General features: G+C 41.8%; 1 protein-coding gene across 1 annotated transcript in view; it reads left to right on the top strand.

Moving 5' to 3' along the window:
• The window catches only part of uvrag (UV radiation resistance associated gene), an 81,290-nt gene that overhangs the window by 29,138 nt on the left and 32,618 nt on the right, over nt 1-19,534 (top strand). Inside the window, exons 12-13 of the mRNA XM_010746872.3 lie at nt 4,469-4,634; nt 17,886-17,961. Coding sequence (XP_010745174.2) covers nt 4,469-4,634; nt 17,886-17,961 — 242 coding nt within the window. The remainder of the gene's footprint in view (nt 1-4,468; nt 4,635-17,885; nt 17,962-19,534) is intronic.

Below are 19,534 nucleotides of genomic sequence, written 5' to 3'. Positions count from 1 at the left end.
TTGAAACCATAAAATATAAAAAGACATAATTGTATTATCATCAACATCAAGTGTAGCTGGTTCTATTCAATCAGAATCACAATATTCACACATAATAACATGTTTTGCCTTTGTGATGATTAAGTGGCAGTGTAATCACTCTCCTGCGGCAACAAAAAGAGAAATGAACAGACATGTGCACAAACTTCCTGGACATGTTTTGGTTTCTTTTATTCTTTTCTCTCCTGCTGACACGCTTTTTCATTTGCAAAACTTCATGTCTTCTGCGTGCAATAAAAAGAGACACAGGATTACTGGATAAACCTTTGGCAGATGTTGCTGTTACACAAGACCGTTACTAAAGCGAAAAATGTAAACAGAAACAAAAATGCGACGAAAACACAGAATCCCACATTTATCTGAAGATATTTCCTTTTTTTTTTTTTTTTTTAAAGATTATTTTTTTTGGCCTTTAATGATAGGTCAGCTGAAGATAGACAGGAAGCAGAGAGAGGGGGAGTGACACGCAGTAGCCGTCCGATGCGGGATTCGAACCAGGGCCAGCTGCAGCGAGGACTATAGCCTCCACACATGGGGCGGCCGCTTAACCCACTATGCTACCGACCGCCAGATATTTCCATTTTAAATAAATATTTGAATATTTTCTAAGATATTTTTAGATTTAAATGTATTTTAGATTAAAATTTTTATGTGCCCATTTTGAATTTGATGCCAGCAACACATTTCTTTTTTTTTTTTCTAAAAAGTTAAGACTGGTTTGTTGTTCTGTTGCATTATCTCTTCTTTTAATAACAGTTAAGCATAACACGTAGACGTCTGTGAACTGTGAACTTTGAAACATATTACTGGCATCAAATTCAAAACGGGCATATAAATTTACAAAAATAATAACATTTCTCAGTTTCAGTATTTGATACGTTGTCTGTGTGCTATATTCATTTAAATATGGGGTTTTAATATTTTGCACATCATCTCATTTTGTTGATCTACAGTCGTCCATAATGTTGCCAGACACGGTAACAAGCTGAGCCTTGTTGGTGACAAAAACACTTTTAGTGGACGTACATTGACATTTTTGCCCGTTTCCTTAGGTTCTTTTTGAGATCCAGTTTAGTGGCATCGAGCAGTGTAGTCGCCGTTTGAAACCTCCTCACCTCACCCTCTCCTTCCTAGCATGAAGCAGAAAGGACCTAATGTAGAGCCAGAGTTTAGTTTGTCTCTTCTTGGCTGCTGTAGAAACATGGTGCTTCAACAGGGCAGATTCTGTGTCATTCTAAGGCAACAAAAACACACCAGCTCTTACTGTCAGGTGATTATACACTAATGAAAACATAGTTATGGATATTATATTCTATTTCTGCCATATTCTTTAAACAGAGTGCCCTAAATCTGACCTGCTGGGTCTTTTTTCACTAAGGAAAAAGTCTGGAGAGAAGGCAGACAGTTCGGTTTGTGTTCTTCTCTTTTTTCTGAAATCTTGTTGGCTATTGATGGAGGAGTTGTTCGGCATTAGAATCTTGTCACAAGATGCTTTTGTATCTGGTTTACCACCGCAGTGAAACGGCCACAGAAACCACATGGTTTAATATCAAAGACACAGTATTTGGCAACATACCGTGAACGGGGGGAAAAAAACTTTAGTCGGCAGGCGGTTCCAGCCACAAAGCCCTTGTTATCATGTTGGTGTTCTAGGTTAGAGTAAGGGTCACGCTGCATGTGTCGTGATAAATGGGATTTGCTGTCACAGCAAGGGAAACTTGATGACTTCATGACCTTTCAATAGCTCAGATGAATTGAGTGGTGTTTGGGTGGGGGGGTTTGGATTGAATGGTTAGCTTTGGTCTGCAGCATTTGTCTCATACTGAGAACACACTGGCCACTGTCCACTCAACATTCTCCAGCTTCTCTTCCTCACAGCTGGTGAGACCCAGCAGGCCCCACTGAACCCATAATTCAAAAATACCGCTCCCAATCTCCTCCGCTCCCTGCTGTCACACTCCACCTGTTAACATCTTTCAAAGGGCACCGTGAAGTGCGCAGTCGTGACAGGCGGGCCATTTGTGTTTGCAGCAATCACTTGTTCCCATAAGGTGGAGGCCTGTGTCTGCTTCTGCCTCCCAGTCCTGCCTAGGTGGACACCTAGCAGTGAGTAAACAACTGAGCATGTGCTGTGACGGGAGATGAAAGACCTAACAGAGAACATGCTAACTACATTTGCTGCTAACGACCCTTTTCTTGTAGACCCTCCCTCGTAGTCGGATGGCTTGTGGTTTGTGAGATGTAGACAAGAGCTGTCATGCAATCCAAATATCTATTAATATTCACCCTCTAACATAACTGTTGTGACCATTAGACCATCTTTGCAACATGTAGAGACGTTAGCATGCGTTTTTTACTCCCCCATTTTACCCCACAGCTGACCCCTGTTCTTATTTGTGTGAGGTCTGCCACAGAAGAAAGAAAAAAAAAAACCCCAATCAAGTCTAGAACTGTTTGGATGTGTGTCGAAGTCAGTTTAAACAGGCCCACAGGGGAGGATGTTCCACATTAGAGACCAGGGTCAGGGTTAGTTGGAGTCCTAATCCTACTTCGGGGGTCAAAGTGGAAGAGGGTGACACTCTGCTGACTGCTTTACATTTAACTAAGCTTTCCATGTCAGCTCAGCCTGACAAGATATCAGCAGTCTCCACTTACACCCTACGGTGTCACTTGTAGTTGCATGTCCTCCAGCTGACATGATGTTTCTAGTTAGTGTGGAGCAGAACTTACTTTGGATGTTCTTGTTGTCTGTCACTTCGACAGGCTGGGTCATAAAAATTCATATTCAAATATACATATATATATATATATATATATATATCTTATTTAATAGCATTAAACATAACTTACAGATCATGTATCTTTAAGGGCATGGAGACAAAAGGTGAACCAAGGGGGTCACTTTTCATGACAACGCCACATAAAACCAGCTCACAAATAACTGAATTAACTCAGAAATATCAACACACACTCTTTGACACGTTTATTTAAGCCTGGAAGTAAAACGCACTGGATGTAGTCAAACCAGCTAAGTAACATTTCATCAGTCACGTTATGTCGAAACATATATTTCTGTGTAATTTACATACAGATTAGATCGAACACAAATGTCTGGTCGAAGCACTTGGCGGCAGTAAACGGGTGATTTACGCTTTTCTACGGTAGCTAATGGGTTATAAGTAATGTTTTAATCTTGAAATATAGCCCAATGTCTCTCCATATTTTTAGCAGTCACTGATCAATCGAAAGGCAGTCAATGATTTTTAAATTCCCTACATTTATATGAGCAGCAGTGCGACATTTCAGCTTCCCACGCTGCACGTGACCTCGGATTGCAGATGTGCGACACCGATGTGACGGCTAGACAACAAGCTCACTGCAAAGACGAGACCATTAGACAAAACTAACTACCAACTGGCGCCAGCTGAACCTACTGCAGATGGTCTACATGTGGTTATTGGCACATTAACGTTACATTAGATCGCCCTCGATTTGAATCTGTCAAAGTGACGGACGGTGTTTGGATATAATTCTTTAACGATAAATATTTGGTTAACGCGACCCCCCGAAAGCTGTTTTTACCGCTGGTTGCAGTTGCTTTTGTCGCGACGAAACAAAAAAAAAAAATGCCGGAAGAGTATTGATAAAAAGCAGGCGTTCTCTCTTAAGTTGAAAAACACACAGTATGAGCCAAGGAGTCTACCACTCACTATTGCCATAGTCTATTATTTCAAAGCATGAAGATAAAAACCACGGTGATTTTAAGTTTGTGCCTCAAGCGGTGTCCTGCTGCTGTTTGAGAATGTGAAACCACTTAGCGTGTTGTCTTGAAACCATTTCTCGAGATGGTTTGCCGTTTCTTCCCTGTCAGAAATGTTCACAAAGGCATCCAGTTTTCCACCCTTAAAGTTATTTGGGCTCAGAAGGGAATACGTGATTCTTTTGCTTTCTCAGGCACATATCTGAAAAAAATTGGGCATCCCGCTGCATCCAATTGTTTGGTCCTGTGTGTGTGTGTGTGTGTTGTGCCACATTGTATATTACTTAAACAACAATTTCCCACATGAATGCAACTGTTCTTCCTTCCTGCGAATACTCGGTTACCGAGCTATCTTTGGTTGGATGTTTATACATATTTTGGTCGCATTCAAAGATGTGGATATGGTTTATATGAATACTATTTATTTTTCTATGTAATGCAAGTACACTAAACAAAACAAGCGTTACTTTGAAGCTCTCGATGTGATAAAATTCAGACTTTTGGGCGTTTAAATGCTGCTGTTTTGAATTTAATCTGGCTTTGGTGTGTTGTTGTAGATTACCTAAAAGCCCATTGATGGATTAATGAGTATCTTTTCATGTCTGCTCAACAGAACTATATCTAATGTGTGATTTTTTTGTTTGTTTTTTCTCACTTTGTGTCCTGCAGCGAAGGACGATGGGAGCGTGGCAGTCGCCCTGGGTTACACATCGCACCTGGTCCTGATGATCTCGTGCTTCCTGCAGGTCCCTCTTAGGTATCCGGTGATCCACAAGGGTTCGCGCTCCTCCATCAAGGACACCATCACCGACAGACTGACTGAGAAGGAGAGAGAGTAAGTACGCTTAGGAAGGAAAACACCAAAAATTAGAGAACATCTCATGTGATTTGTGAATAAGTTTGATAATTTTCGTGTGCATCACAAATGCTGATAAATTTAAGGTTCCTCTTTTCTTTCTTCACGTGAATTCACTCTGATCCTTTGTTTTTTTTTTTTAGTCTAGGCTTACAATAATTTCTGGCTCAGTAACAATTAATTCCTCCTAATAACTGATACTCTCTTGTGGCCGATGTTGAGCTATATCTCTAACCCAGCCTCGTGTGGACTGTACGATTCGTTCCACTTGACCTAAAAATATTTGGCTCCCATGTACTGACGTCCAGATGAGGCTCCATTTTCACGGCTGGTCCAAGACCCCACGGCATGAAGACCGTAAAACAAACCTTCCCATTCATTTGGTGACAGCAGCGCCTGTGTTCTCGGCACAATTGTTGGGTCTCTGTAAATAATACTAGAAAGAGTACGGTCCAGGCCGGCTCTATACGGATAGGTTTTCTGTCTTTTCTATTTTCTATACCGCCAAATCATAACAGCTCAAACTAAATACACGATGGGAATGCACGCATAACAATAAGTACAAGCGCATCTTTAATTCCAGCAAAGGTGACCCTAGGCCAGTGATGGAGCAATAGTCCTGACTGTAATTATTTTGGTTAGATTTGATCGTGGTGAGTCATGAAACAAGTTATTTGTTTTGGAAAACAAACTCTTCTCCATGTTGCTGTCATGTAAACAGGTTTATTATGGGCAACTGATAGTTTATACAAAGGTGTAAACAGACAGTGTCCGGCAGTGGTAGTTTTATTCTTGTATTTTGAGGTAACAGAGTCTGATTGGATGTAAATAAAAGCAGCTACAACAGCGTTCGTTTTCTGTTGATTCTGGCAAGCACCGGTGGATCAATGTAGTATTGTTTCCACCACCGCATTTTGTTGATGTCAAGGAGAATGCGACCGCATCCAACCCGAGGGCAGAAATCAAGAATAACTCAAATACACAAAATTGTCGATCTTCTTGCTGATGATGTTGTTTGTTGATGTGATTCATGTAGAGACTGTTTCATAAACTCCTTTAGTACTCAACATCTGATTTCAGCTTGAACGTGGACATCATAAATTCAACACTGCACGTAAATATCATTTACTAATTTATAAAAGATCGTTTTGAGTTTCTGTGAAACACTGCAACTTACTTTTATTTCTTCCTGTATCGTAGACATCTTTATATCACACAGTGTAAATCAAATAGAGACACGCTAATTGGGCTTTTAGTCTCAATAACAAGTCACAGTTCCCACGTGAAAATGATTTTATTCATCCCACATTTTAACCACGAGGTTATCATCAAATTATGATTTGTTTAAATGTTGGATAAATAAAGGCTTATTTTTCCATTGGCAAGATTTTGCAATTAATTTCCTGTTTTTTAAACTTTTTCCGTATCATCTTAACCCGTACCATTGTGCTCTTGTCTTATTTAATTTCATTTGATTTGTATTATCTCAACGAAAATCGAGCAAAACCTAATCTGCCTTTATAAATTTCTCTCCGCTTGTTTTCAAATCTTTACTCGCAGTTAAAGCGAGTTAATTTTCTTCTTTATTCTCTCTGAGTTCCTCGTGTGACTTCGGTAGTATGTTCCTCATCTGTCCTGTCTGTCTTGTTGGCTCTCGTTGGAATTAATATGTATTACTGCCTATTATATAGTTCTTTAATCTGTTTAATCTGTGTCTCGTTAGTAACATGCAGAGCGGCTACTGTGTGTCAAATTCAGATACTCGCTGAAAAAGAATGACTGTTAGATTAACAGGGGTGTGATCAGACTGTGTTTGTTACATTTTTAACACCGATGACGAGCACATACGGAAAAACCTAGAATGTTTATTTTATGTTTTTATCACTTTTTAATTATTGCAGTCTTCTTTTATTTCCACCAAAGTTATTACACATTATTTACACTCTTAGTAATCTATCAAACCAAAAGCACCACATCTAAAAACGTCCAAGATCTGATATTTTTGTCAATAAATTACCCGCACCGATATTCTCTTTGAAACCCCATATTTAAGATTTTTATAGTTTATAAATTCACATATTTAATACAGAGAATTTATGTATAGAATTGTAACTGATGCTTAGAGAAGCTCGCACTGCTTAACAAGCGTTTTAAGTCAAATCATCTGCATTGAGATCCTTTTTAGTTCTAAAATCTTCAGAGACGGCCTCAAGATTGTCAAGAATCGTAATCAAAAGCTAGTAAAAAATAAATGTGAACAGCATGTTTCAGCCGGGTTTGACTAAATTGTCACTCTCTCTTCTAAAAAAATGACGACTGACTGTTGATCGACCTTGCCATGCGACTTCTAAATAACAAAAACAAGAAATAAAAGTGTCACAATACATCACCTGTATCATCACATCCACATGTCTCTTACTAAAGGAAGTTCCAGTGACTGACTGCAGTAATAACTGTTTGCTTCATGCTGCAGTGCAGGAATTATATTTGTCTCCAGCACACCCCTCAGCTACAGTAGCCTGTCTTCCATTAGCTGGTGGTAGCTGCAGTTTTTTGTCTGTAAGACAAGATAATCCTTTGATCCCCCACGGGAGGAAGAAAATTTATGAGCAAATGATGAGGATTTGGATTGAACTGGATAAAATATCACAGCCCTCTGATGTTCACTCAGTCCGTTTCTTTCATGGCGTACGGTTATTATTATTTAGAAGCATGCTCGTTTCTATCTTCTACCTGGTCTTCACTCATTGATATAATTAGGTATGACGCTTCGGTCTTCCTTTTATTTTTAATTGAAGTTTCTGAAGGGGAAACAATTCTGAGGTCCTTGAAGGTCACTGAACCTGTCGCCCCTGATATGTGGGAAGTGAGGCCTACCACTAGAGATGAGCTATTGTTCTGTAACACACTCATGTGATGTCGAAACCTCCAACTTGTATAACTTGATAGACGGGCGATAGCCAAAATTGAAGATCGTCCCAAAACCAATTATTCAAATTTTCTCATCGCTTGTCTGATTTAATTTATCTGACAGCAGTTGCAACACTCAAGGTTTTTTGGATGTCTGGAGCTTCACACCAACGAGTACATCGATACACACCACACAGAAACAAACAGACCATGCATCGGCCTGCAGGAGATATCGTTTCGCTGGGGCTCGGTTTCTGGATTTGGATACAAATCAAAATATGAAATACTCAGATTGGGCGTACCGCATTGCAGAAAAAAAACACATCTGTCCCCATTTTCACCACCGACCTGCAGAGCACACCATCGGAGGTGTTGTTTTGTTTCGTCCATGGTAACAAATTCCCCCTTTTTTTCATTTTTTTTAAGGTGTTCAGATGAACTATAGTGAATAATGAATGATCTGCCAGCTGGCTGTAAATCACAGCGCCGGTTGGGTGCCAGCTTCTCTTTCGCACCCCGAGGCTGTAACCACTCTGCTTCCTATCTTCACAGCATTATATCATTTCTGTTGAATCAAGAACTGTTCATGATCGAAAATATTATGTTGACATAGAGAGAAGCAAATGATTAACTGAGACTCTAAGCTCGCCTGAGGCTTCGTCAGGGCCGTTTGTGTAAGTCATGAGTCGAACAGGCACTGTGATTACGGGCCGCTGTAATGAAATTATTATTTGTATATGTTATGCTCTTGTAACTATGCATCAAGTGGCAATAAAAAGGAAAAACCCTGCTGCATTACGGTAATTACACGCTTGGGATATATGTGCTGAGGTATGCTTGCATATTGACATTCCACTCGTGTAAGACCCCCTTCAATAAGTGTGAGAGGGGGGGAGCGATGAAGAAGATTATGCTATAATCAGCAGCGTTAAAGCGACTCGTTCAAAGCAGCTAGAAGACGAGGATGAAGATGAAAGTCCAGAGTCACGCTCGCACTCGTCGTTCTGCTTTTACTGCACATGAACTCGTTGATATCAGCCGAATATTTCAGCTTTTTTAAATTTATTTTGAAAGAATAGTTTATAAACTTTTCACACATTTTCTGTTTGGCTCGCGGGGAATCTGAATAATTTTTGGAAACATCGGTCGGACTTAGTATGTGTGAAATGTGTGTGTGAGTCTGCTCTGTCTTTGAGGTGGCTTTAAAGGAGCAAGTTGACATTTGAAGTAGGCTCATTATTGTGAATTATATAAATAGGTTGGAGAAGACATGCAGACCACATGGCGATGTTAAATCGGGTCATTATAATAAGACTGCAGACCAGAAGGGCTCGCCTTTTCTTTTTTCTTTTTTTGTTTCTTTTCTCACCTTTTAATGCTTTTATTCTTAGCTGCTCTTGCCAGACAGAAGAGGTCAACAACTCCTGTGTCTCTTTGTGCTGGAACTCTCAGTTCAAAAACTGATCCTTTGAAGATGCACAAAGGAATGTTGACACTTCCACATCCATGTGTCATACGTAAGAAGACAAACAGCTGGGAGAAAGTGTGTGAGAGACATTATCAGACATCACAGAGAATACCGGGAGGCCATCTCTCTCTCTCTCTCTCGCTCTGTGTTGGTGATTATGTCTCGGCAACAGCTGGAGAGGCTCACTGGGAAGTCGCTTTACCAATTACCAGTCCTACCACGCAGGATATTTACACCAGAATCCAGCAACAAAAAATAAACTTGTAGCCCGCGTGGCTGTCAAACAGACACAACGATCAAGCATCGCCCTTAGGTGTCCCCGAGCGAGGCCAACGTTTCAGCCCTCCCCATCCTCCTCCACGTGTTTATGACCCCTGAGGTCCCGGCGGGCTGCAGACACACAGCAAAAATGATGTGTGAGGAGACGGAAGGCAACTAGCCGAGCTCTGAAAGTGTACAAAAAAGGGGTGATTAAAGTGTCGGAAAGAGGCAGCCGGTGGTGATAAGTGAGGTGGCATGGGATCAGTTTCTCCCGAGTGCGGTAGGATTAGCATGCAGTCAGTCGGCTATAATGGCGTGCACATATAAAACCGTCTGTTGTTTTAGTTGTGTGTTGCGCTGTGGGACCAAGTTAAACGGTAATTGTCATAACTCTCTCTTTTTTTAATATTACTCCATGCACTCTTAAAATAAGTTTATGTGGCTCCACTGCAGCGCGGATCCAGACTTTGGTAGCTGAAGTCTTTGCCCCCGTTACTGTACAATATGAAATCCCTCATGTGAGCTTTGCAGTGTGATAAGTACGGAGTAATGTATTTCACCTCTTGCGGGTAATATCACTTTGTTCCTTTCCAGCTGTAGGATAGAGTAACGACTGCCTTATTTCACACAGTCTGATATTTTACCACGTCATGACGTGTTGATCTGAACTGCGTTACCCTGCAGCACTTTGGCGCAGGCTGGAGTTTGAAACTGCCCCAGTTAGTGTTTGGAAGTAAGGTGCGGAATATGACTGGTCTGTTTGGCAACGCTGTGTGATTTGGCTTTTTGGTCACAACATCATCTTCCCTCCCTGTCAAGAGTACGTTCTCTGAAATCAGTGGACTCTAACGACATGTTGCGCCCACATTTTGTCCTGTGGAGAGCCCAGATCCAGTGTTTCTGATTGCATGGGGGAGAACTGGGGGGGAGATGCGATCCAGATGTCTGGTGTCTGATCGAGAACAGAACCCAGCCATTAAAAAGCAAGCACTGCCTCAAATAGTCGCTCGCCTCAAAGTATTGAGGCAAATCATTTTCCTTTTTTTTCTCTTTTCTCTCTATCGCCGGCTAAAGGAAAAATGGATGTAAGTGGGATTTACACATCACTGCTTGGTTCAAACACAAAATAAACTGCTGGTGGAGGTAGTGAATGTGAATACCAGGGGAGGAAGGCCAGCTTAGGACGAGAGCAACCTGTGAGCTCCAAGAAAAAGGGGTTATTGTTCCGGGGCTTCAGCAGTTTCATGTCTCTTAACGTGGACCATGTGCACAGGAGGAGTGGGCGAACTTCACCCAAACTACCCCGTACGTGCAAAGCAGTGACGGTGGGGGGAAAAGCATGGTGAGGCTGCAGGGCAGCTTGAACATCCTGCTGATGTTTAAGAGACATAATAAGGAAGGCGTGCGCGTACACAAGAGGAAAGCTTTTTTTTTTTTTTTTGGTTATCCACTTAAGCTAAATTAAGCAGCGGTAGTTTAAGGGTGAGTTCATCCAAATTGGATGATAATAAATAACAAGGCTTATTTATAGAGCACTTATCTGAAGTTACCAAGTGCTTGCTTGTACATGGTTGAACAGGATCAAAACATTTCAGTCCTGCAATGAGGCAAATAAAGTCAATAAGATAATAGAAAAGAAACAAAATATGATGACGTGCAGAAGGCTGAAAGCACATATTTGATTGAAAATAGCACAAGCTTATCGGATGTTGAGAAATATCACTGTAATCCCCATTTTGACGTTTCAAGGTCTCCGTTGCACCGCCTCTTCTTTCAACAAGCGTCTGGGAACCGAGGAGACCAACTTCCGTAATCTTAATGTTTTCCCAATCAATCAGTGTAGGATTTCAGTTGCTCAACATTTCGAGATCTCCTTCATTTGTATTTAACATTTCATGATGCAGCAAAACATTTTCGGGTAGGTAAGAAGTCGGGACTGCAGATCAGTCAGTCTAGCTGTTGTCATACATGCAGAACGTGGTTTGGCATTGTTATATTTTAATAATAATGATAAAACAGATATTGGTCCTGACATTTCTCCTGCCAAACTAATATTGTTGAATGTGGGAGAATGAAATTTCATCCACGTGATCAACGTTCTACAGTACAGATGAAATAAGTATTAAAAAACGACATTCACGATTTAAGAGAAGACATTTTTAATTTCCTCTGTCGTATTAAAAAGAGTATTAAGCACAATATAAAATGAAAGTTTTATGATTGACTGGGTTTCTCTAAGACACTGCACATGTATGCACTTATGGAATAACTAATATTATGTCTGCACATGTTTGTGGTTCAGTTGCATAGTTATTGTATTCCTCATAGACGAGATGAAGGACGTGATTAAATCGGGACCTGGAGAGCTTGAATCAAATTCTAACGAATGGCTCATTATTTAAGCCTGTATGTCAACTACAAAGGCGCCCCGGGACAGGACTGAATGTTTACTTGTCTTCTGAGATTTTCTGCTAAATCAGTCAAGGACAGTGGTAGAAACGGTATGTTTATTAAAGCTCTGAAGAAGTCAAGGAGTCTCTTCTAGGTTGACAGGTTAGTTGCACGAGCAGCCCTTCATCTTGAAGCCCCGCTGTTGCGTCGTTGTCCATACTTCATTAAAAAGATAACAAGAAGCATCTGTGCCGAACGGCTTTCTGAAGGATGCCACATCACAGAATGTTGCGCAGACATTAACGGTGCCCAGAGGACGAATCCGACTGGCTTTGCCATCAGATTTTACACGCATGTTTCATGCCTCCCCCGGGATGAATTGTAATAACTTTGGTGATCCCGTGACCTTTTCATCTAGCACCATCGTCAGGCCAGAATATTAATTTGTCGAATGCTTTAGTTTTGTTAAATACCTTGCATACTAACATGCGGAAAAAGGACGGTAAGTATGTTAAATATTACACCTGCTTAGCACTGTCATGTGTCTAAGTACAGCCTCACAGAACAGCTTTGGGTCTTGTTAGTACTGTTATGATCATGGAAATTGGTGTTGACCAGAGGCCTCCGTAAGGGATTGAATATTGGAATATTAGTCCTAAATAAGTGTTATAATCGTCGGATAGCATGTCATTTTTTAAAGACTTCCTTCAGGATGATGTGATGGTCTGCTTTGGCTTAAGGGTGGTGGTGAGCTTGAGCTTTCTCCATCTCTGCTTGTGATTAAAACAATGGATGAAAACAAAAGGGGAAAGCGAAAAGGAAGAAGGAAAAAAACACAGTGGGAGCTGGGGTCAGCGGACCCCTGGATATTCTTAAGAGCCGCGATGAAAACCCGGTGTGACAGAGCGAGGAACCGCCACATCACTCGGGAGATGCTTTAACGGCGTCGACCAAGATGGCGGGAAAAGTTATACGGGGGTCCTAAGTGCAGCGGTGGTCATTAAAATAGCATTCACTGACAGATGCTCAGTGTAATCATTTGTCAGATATTGAAAATTACAGCTCAGCGTGATTTATATAGTAACCACCGCCATTAGAGCCTTGACAGTTGCAAGGCAGGTGTTTTTTTAAGAAGCAAGGCCAGATGATTTATGGTCCCACGCCGTTTGAAACTGCACATTAAAGACATTGTGAGACTCCCCCCTCCCTCTCTCACCCCTCATACACATTAAAACAGGGCAGTGTAAGTACTGGCCATGCCTCGTCTCCATCATGTGAGCCAGAACTGTTGTTTTGCACATTTGGAGTATTAATTAGGATGTCTAAACAGGCAAGCCGACACATGTGGAGACCGCAGCTTTTGTATACATTACAGCAGGTCAGCCAGCCTCTAGGAGTCTTTGCGTCGTATTCTCATGAACCGCAGCGAAAGCCGAGCACGACCACCCACCTGCATAGCTGTGTCCTCCTTTTTTCTCCCTAACGTTTAATACAATGCACCCAAGAGGGAAGCGAGGGGTGTCCGATATACTATAACATGCTTAAATATACAGCGTGTGTTCTCTTTACTAGAAGCGCTCGGCGATCTCGTGGCCTTTAAACGAGCGCGGTTGTCATTTTAACTCAAAAAGCAGAGCCCGAATGGACTCGACGCCCTCCATTTTGGCTCTGTCAGTGTTGTAAATCTCCAGAAAAACATCTTGTATGTACAAAGCGAGATGCAATACACAAGGCTTTAAACCGGAGTCTTCGGGGCCCAGAGTAAACTCACCTTTTCTCTTTTTGCACAAATGTGGGTATTTTACCGGAGGCTATAAAAGACGTCATGTGCTGCTAACACCTGCTAGGAGGCCCCCGGGTGCAGTCCAGGCACAGGCGGTGTAGATACTGGTCGTGGTGGGATCACTCAGAGATGAAACAATTATAACTCAGCCTGCTATTAAAAGATCCCTCAACGGGAATAAAAAGAGGGGCAAGGAGTGTTTTAAAAAAAGAAATGGACAGGAAGAAAGAGAAAAGAGCTTCCTATTACTTCATGGCATCATTGTAGCTATATATTTATTGGTTGTTTCCTCCTTTTAACAAGCGTCCTTCCTTTATATTTTGAGGTTGTCTGTGTCTAGACCCTGCAGTTAAAGAGCTGGCAGGCCGGGCGCATCACATATTTACCCCCTTATAAAGAAAAAGGGACTTTCCTGTGAGATTCAAGGCTTTGTCTTTTTACAATGTCGTGGCTCCACACTTATTAATTACATATTTTTGTGTCTACAAACAGAGCCAACACATTTAACAGCCGACACACATTTGCTGTCGTGTGGTGGGATCGCACTAAAGGCTAGATGAGAAGGGCAATTTTTTCTTTATGAGGTGGGGGCGAAAGAAAAAATGACAGATTTATTTCAGTTCTCAACTCACTGTCATTCCTTTTTTTCATCTTTCCGTCCAGTGCACACAGAGTTGAATATTAGCTAAACGAAAGCAGATTTCATGTTTGAGTAATCAGTCTCTTTAGAAGGACGCAAAAGTGAGTGGGTGTGTTGATTATGGTGTCTGTCATATTGAGTTTGCTGTGTTAGTTTCGCGGACATGAGCCTTCAACGGAGCTGCCACTGAGGGGAGCAGCAGAGGGATGTGCTGATGGAAGAAAACGGGCCTGATTGAGGCAAGTGAAGAAATCCGAGGAGGACTGCTGAGATAAAGATGATTTGATTTGATTCACATGTACAACAAAATTAAACAAAAGACCCGACGGCATTACGCATGAGGTGCAAGAAGTCGAAGTAAGCATGACCTCATTTGAAACAACACAAAAACAAATAGTTACGAACCGATGGGGGAAGCGCAGTAAGTGCCACAAACAGAACTTCCCCGGGCTGTGTGTGAATCTTTCTGGTTTGTGTCTGTTTATTCTGGACTCCCCCGTCCTGATGGACAGGCAGGGTACTGATTTTGGCCCGCGTATTCCTCCAGGATTGTAATTTATTTCATCCTGTTTAGTGTAGAGAACTGTGTTAGTTTATGTCACCGCCGCTGGCTGAGTAATTAAAAATGGCGTTCAGTCTTCTCGCACTCCTGCTGTTCGTCTCGCAGACACACGCCACATATGTTTTTACTGTTGTAGCATAAATAATAGCAGCTTATGATTTTGAGCGCTGTCTTGTTAAGGTCTCATTTGGAAGAAGCTGGTCAGATCAGATAATATATAAAATAATTTAAAAAACGTGCTAAGTGAATCACGTACTCTTTCGGTGCCTCCTCCCTTCCCCTCAAGCTTCCTCCCTCGATCCTCCCCGCTGGTGTGTAATAATATATTTAACTTTACTAGACGTCCCCGGGAGGAATTCCTGGTGTTTGGTGAACCGGAGTCTCTCCAGTGTGATTTCAGACACAGTGGACAGCGGTCATTAATCACTTTGCAGTGACGGAGGCCGTGTGTGTGTGTGTGTGTGTGCGCTCATGTGTTTGCATATGTGTGTTGGAAGTGGTTCTGTTTTCCTTCTCATGCGTGTTCATCAGCAAACAAATCCTATCTGTTCGTGTGGAAGTGATATTGGAAATGCCAGCGGTGCGAGGGGATTTGCGTGTTTTGTTGTTCTTCCTCTCTCTGTTGGTTATTTCCTATTGCTCAGATATGAGCTCTGGCATGTCGCTTTCTCCAAGGAGCCATGACTGCATGTCGATGATATGGAGGAACGAAAGGTGGCTGGTTGTGTGGCCCTCGGGCTACAGCGTCTCACTTTTTACTTGCCAGCCTTCGTAGAAACATCCTGTTAGAATTCCTTCTCGGGCTCGAATGATCTCCATCTGTTGAGGGTTTACTTCTTTATCTTCCCAGAGTTGCAGTGGACTGTGAGTGAGGAGGTGTTTACATTGAGCGCTAAGAATGTTGTCTGAGATCTTCAGACAGGCTCAGATATGAGTAGGAGGAAACGAACTTGCAAGAAATGGATTAAAGCCAAATAAAAGAAATATGTTGAAAGTCCTTGGGCGAGACGGGTGTTATCAAGAGCGAATGCTTTTACAGCTGAAACGCAGAAACGGGGTGTCATCGATGATTTTTCTGACCTTCAAAACGCCGCAAGATGTGAGCATGATCTCGGCTGACAGTAGAGACCAGTGAGGTGGCATCACAGAGGAAGTGTATTCTCCCGTTGCTTCAGGCACCTATAGGTCATAGTAAGAAGAGCCCCATATCTGCTCTCACACAGGATTAACAAAAGACCATGACCCGGTCCCCGGGGGGCGCACAGAGGAAGGCCGGATGCACATACCCACCAGTACACACATGTAAAGCATTCAACACATGTCTGCACATACTGTTCAGGACACACACATCAGTACGCATCTGCTGCTGTCCTATTATAGCAGAAACCGATCGCGTAGGATAAAAAGAGCCTCAAATCTCGCCCGTCCAATCACATTAAAGACCAACAGATCATTCATTTAAGGTAAAAACTGAATATAATATTCATAACTATGTTTTTACTATTGTATAATCACCAGAAAATAACAATAATTATGTTTTTGTTACCTTAAAATGAGACTTTTATATCTACAGATGCCGTGTGTCCTCTTCCATGGAGTCGCCCAGAAAAGACAAACTTATTGTTTATTGTCATTTTCATATAACATCCCATCAGGAAAACAGACTACACACACTTACATTACACAGACTAAGGTAGAATACAAATAAAATGCATATTTCCCAGCATCATTTACAGTTTCCTTTCAGGTAGAGCCGACATTTCCATCTTTTAATGATCATGTAATGTTCCCAGAGCTTGACAAAGTCTTTCCGCAGCGAGTTCCTTTATCCACGTCCTCAATGATGGCACATCCATAATCTTCCAACTTAGTGCGACAGCCCTCCTGGCTTGAAGAAGTCCAAAGTCCAGCCAAGTTTAGTCTGTTTCAATAGAAAAGACGAACTTAACCCTGGCTGTACATGAGGGCCTTTCACGTTTCAGAGAGGGTGAGGCGACGGGGTTGTAATCAGCAGCTAAATCCTGCACCCTGCCCCCTTTTTTAAATGAGACGACACATTTTATTTTCATTTGTGGAATTTTCTAGGAAAGCGTCATGCTACCTGCATGGATATTCCCTCCGTGTGTGTTTGCCTGTGACAGTACTCGGCCTTGATAACATCTCACGTGTGTGAGCTCCTACAGTATAAAGACCAGATGTCAATTTCTTGTGTAGCAACGAGTGGTGAAAATCCTCTAAAATGAAGACATTCTCCACCTCCCTTCTGGAAAAAAGGCACTATGTCAGTGTTTGGGTTGAGAGGTTAAGAGATAGGATTAAGTTAAATTTACTCTGAAGGTTAAGGTGAAGCATTTAGAGATGGAGTTCAGATGGAGCTGAAGATATGAATGTAGATAAAGGTCATCACAAGTGTGTTGATCCAAACTGGTGTGTGTGTGTTTTGCCAGACCAAAGCCGTGCTCAAGTCCATGGAGCGAAATACTGTATCCTCCTCGGTGGGAGGTCAGCAGACATAAGCACATAATGACAGGAAGGGATGAGTCCAGCCTTAAGGCCCCAGTAGCAGAGAGAATTTTCCCACTCTTAATGTCAGCATACTCCCCTCTCTACCCCATCACACAGGGATAACCTTCCCCATCCTTCATGAGCACTACTTGTGCAGTCCTACAGTAACTAAGACATCTGACTGGCACCGATGGGACTTTCCCACCATGCTGAAAGGAAAAGTTTCTCTTTGTTCCTGCGCAGAGGCGGATGGACAGCCTGTTTGGACGCCTTCGCTCTTGTTTGATATTTTAGTTTAACAAGGTATGGAGGTGGCGTCTGTGGGATGGGATCACGGATCCCAGACCCAGCGTCTTCGACCATCTGCAAGTGTTACTCACTATAAACGCTGCTGGCTACGTGAACGGCCACTTTCAATGATGGGAAGTATTCATCGCCTGCAGCAGAGCCAAAGAGTAACAGTTGTCTGAATCCCGTAAAATTAAATGAATAAGAAACAAATCCACTTTTAATCCCACCATCCTTTATTGGCATTTTCACATCGTAGACCTATAGTTAGTATGGATATAATGCTGTGTATAAAGCTTTACTGTGCAGAGTTGGCTTGTGAAAGTGTCTTTAAATACCTTTGTCTCTAGACTCGGCTCAAGTGGAATATATGTTCCTGTTCCTATATAACGCCCTGTTTGTCTTTCTCCTGTTCTTCACAGATTCCCTTTGTACCCCAGAGGAGAGCGCTTTCATTTCGAATATGGCGTCTACTTACTCAACAAGAACATTGCCCAGGTAATATACAAACGGACTGCTGCTGTCTGAATGAAAGATACAAGAAAGAATGTTAATTACACTACTGATTTTAAGAGTTTTGCAACAATATATTCAACAATATAAGGCAGTGAGGTGGTGAAACAACAGCTAATGTTATAGAGTCGTTCTAAAGCACTTTTCCTGCTTCTTGCATCAAGTTGCCGCCCTCCACACACACAGAACTCCACATGTATTCTCAAAACCCGCAGAGTCACTTTAAAAGGTTAGCAATAATGAAAATGGCCAAGTTCCCGCCTGAAGACGTAAAATGGGTCATAAATTTATATTTTCATTTAGAAGAAAAAAAACGTTGGACACTGTTTGTCTTAGCAAACGTTAACCAAATAGGAGTAATGGTGCATTTGTTGGGGCTATATTCAGCTGCAGATTTGTGAGTACCGTGAGTATTTTTTATAGCAGCGAGACGATATATTTGGGATTGACATGAAGGATCATCACCTAACAACATCGACGTGTGTTTAGCCGTGCTAGTGGCGTTGTTGTATGGTTGTTAGTGAGTTGATCTGCAACTGAAAAAAGCAACTTTCTATCATGCATACATTCATGGTCAGAAATAGTTTCAGGATCCTCTGATACTTTGATTTACGATCAAATACATGCAAAAACATTCCCATCAGCCTCAGCTGTACTTTGTGTTTATTGCTATTGGCAAATATTTGGCCGTATCACCAGACTTATCCTCTTAAAGTGCCTTTGTAGGAGCAGCAGAGATAGTCACAACATGAAATGTATCTGTCTGCGTGGGTGACATTTGGCACACAACTTGAATTAATGCTCTAAATTGGTCTCTCTCTGTCCTCAACACAAACACCTCAGGAGAGGGGTTGAGCTCTTGACCTGTCCGTGCTTATTAAAGTACACCTAATGTGTTGACCCTGGGTTACTCCCTCCATTCACCCCGCAGACACTTAGCACTGACTTTTTTAACAATTTGCATTCCATTCCCTGGTTTCCTCCTTGTCCGGGCGGGAACGAAGGGCCTCTTTCGCTAAATAATACGTGGCAATTAGGGCAAGCAGGTGGCTGACTTCAAGCCACTGCACTTTGGGAGGTTTTAGTTCTAATACGAGACCACAAGCCGCTTGCCAGTATCCAAGTCTGCCATCTTCCCACCAAGAGTCCAAGAGTAAGAAAACAAGCCAGATAAGAAAACATTTTAGACCGCAAAGCGAAATTAAGTGCCGTCTGAAACCACCAGAGGGAACGACAGAGCGGCCTGTTTTGTTTTGAAAAGAGCCTCACTGGATATAGTTTGTCATGTGTCTAAATAATGATATGTGTGTAATGAATCTAAAATGGGGGAGCCATTATTCAAATTTGCCGTACCACTGTGATGTACATTGTACTTAGCGCACAGTGTTGACTGATGTCAAACCGTAACACAAGACTTAATCCATCGTTTTTTTAATTTAATTTATATAGTCCAATATCACAAATCACAAATTCACCCTAAAGGAGATTTACAATCTGTGCAGTAAACCCTCAAATCTGATTCAGATAAACTCGAAAAAGAACATTTAATGGGAAGAAG

The sequence above is a fragment of the Larimichthys crocea genome, chromosome XXII, assembly GCF_000972845.2.
Source record: "Larimichthys crocea isolate SSNF chromosome XXII, L_crocea_2.0, whole genome shotgun sequence".
Taxonomy (NCBI): domain Eukaryota; kingdom Metazoa; phylum Chordata; class Actinopteri; family Sciaenidae; genus Larimichthys; species Larimichthys crocea.
Note: the sequence above shows the minus strand (reverse complement) of the source record. Positions and strands in the feature narration are given on the sequence as shown.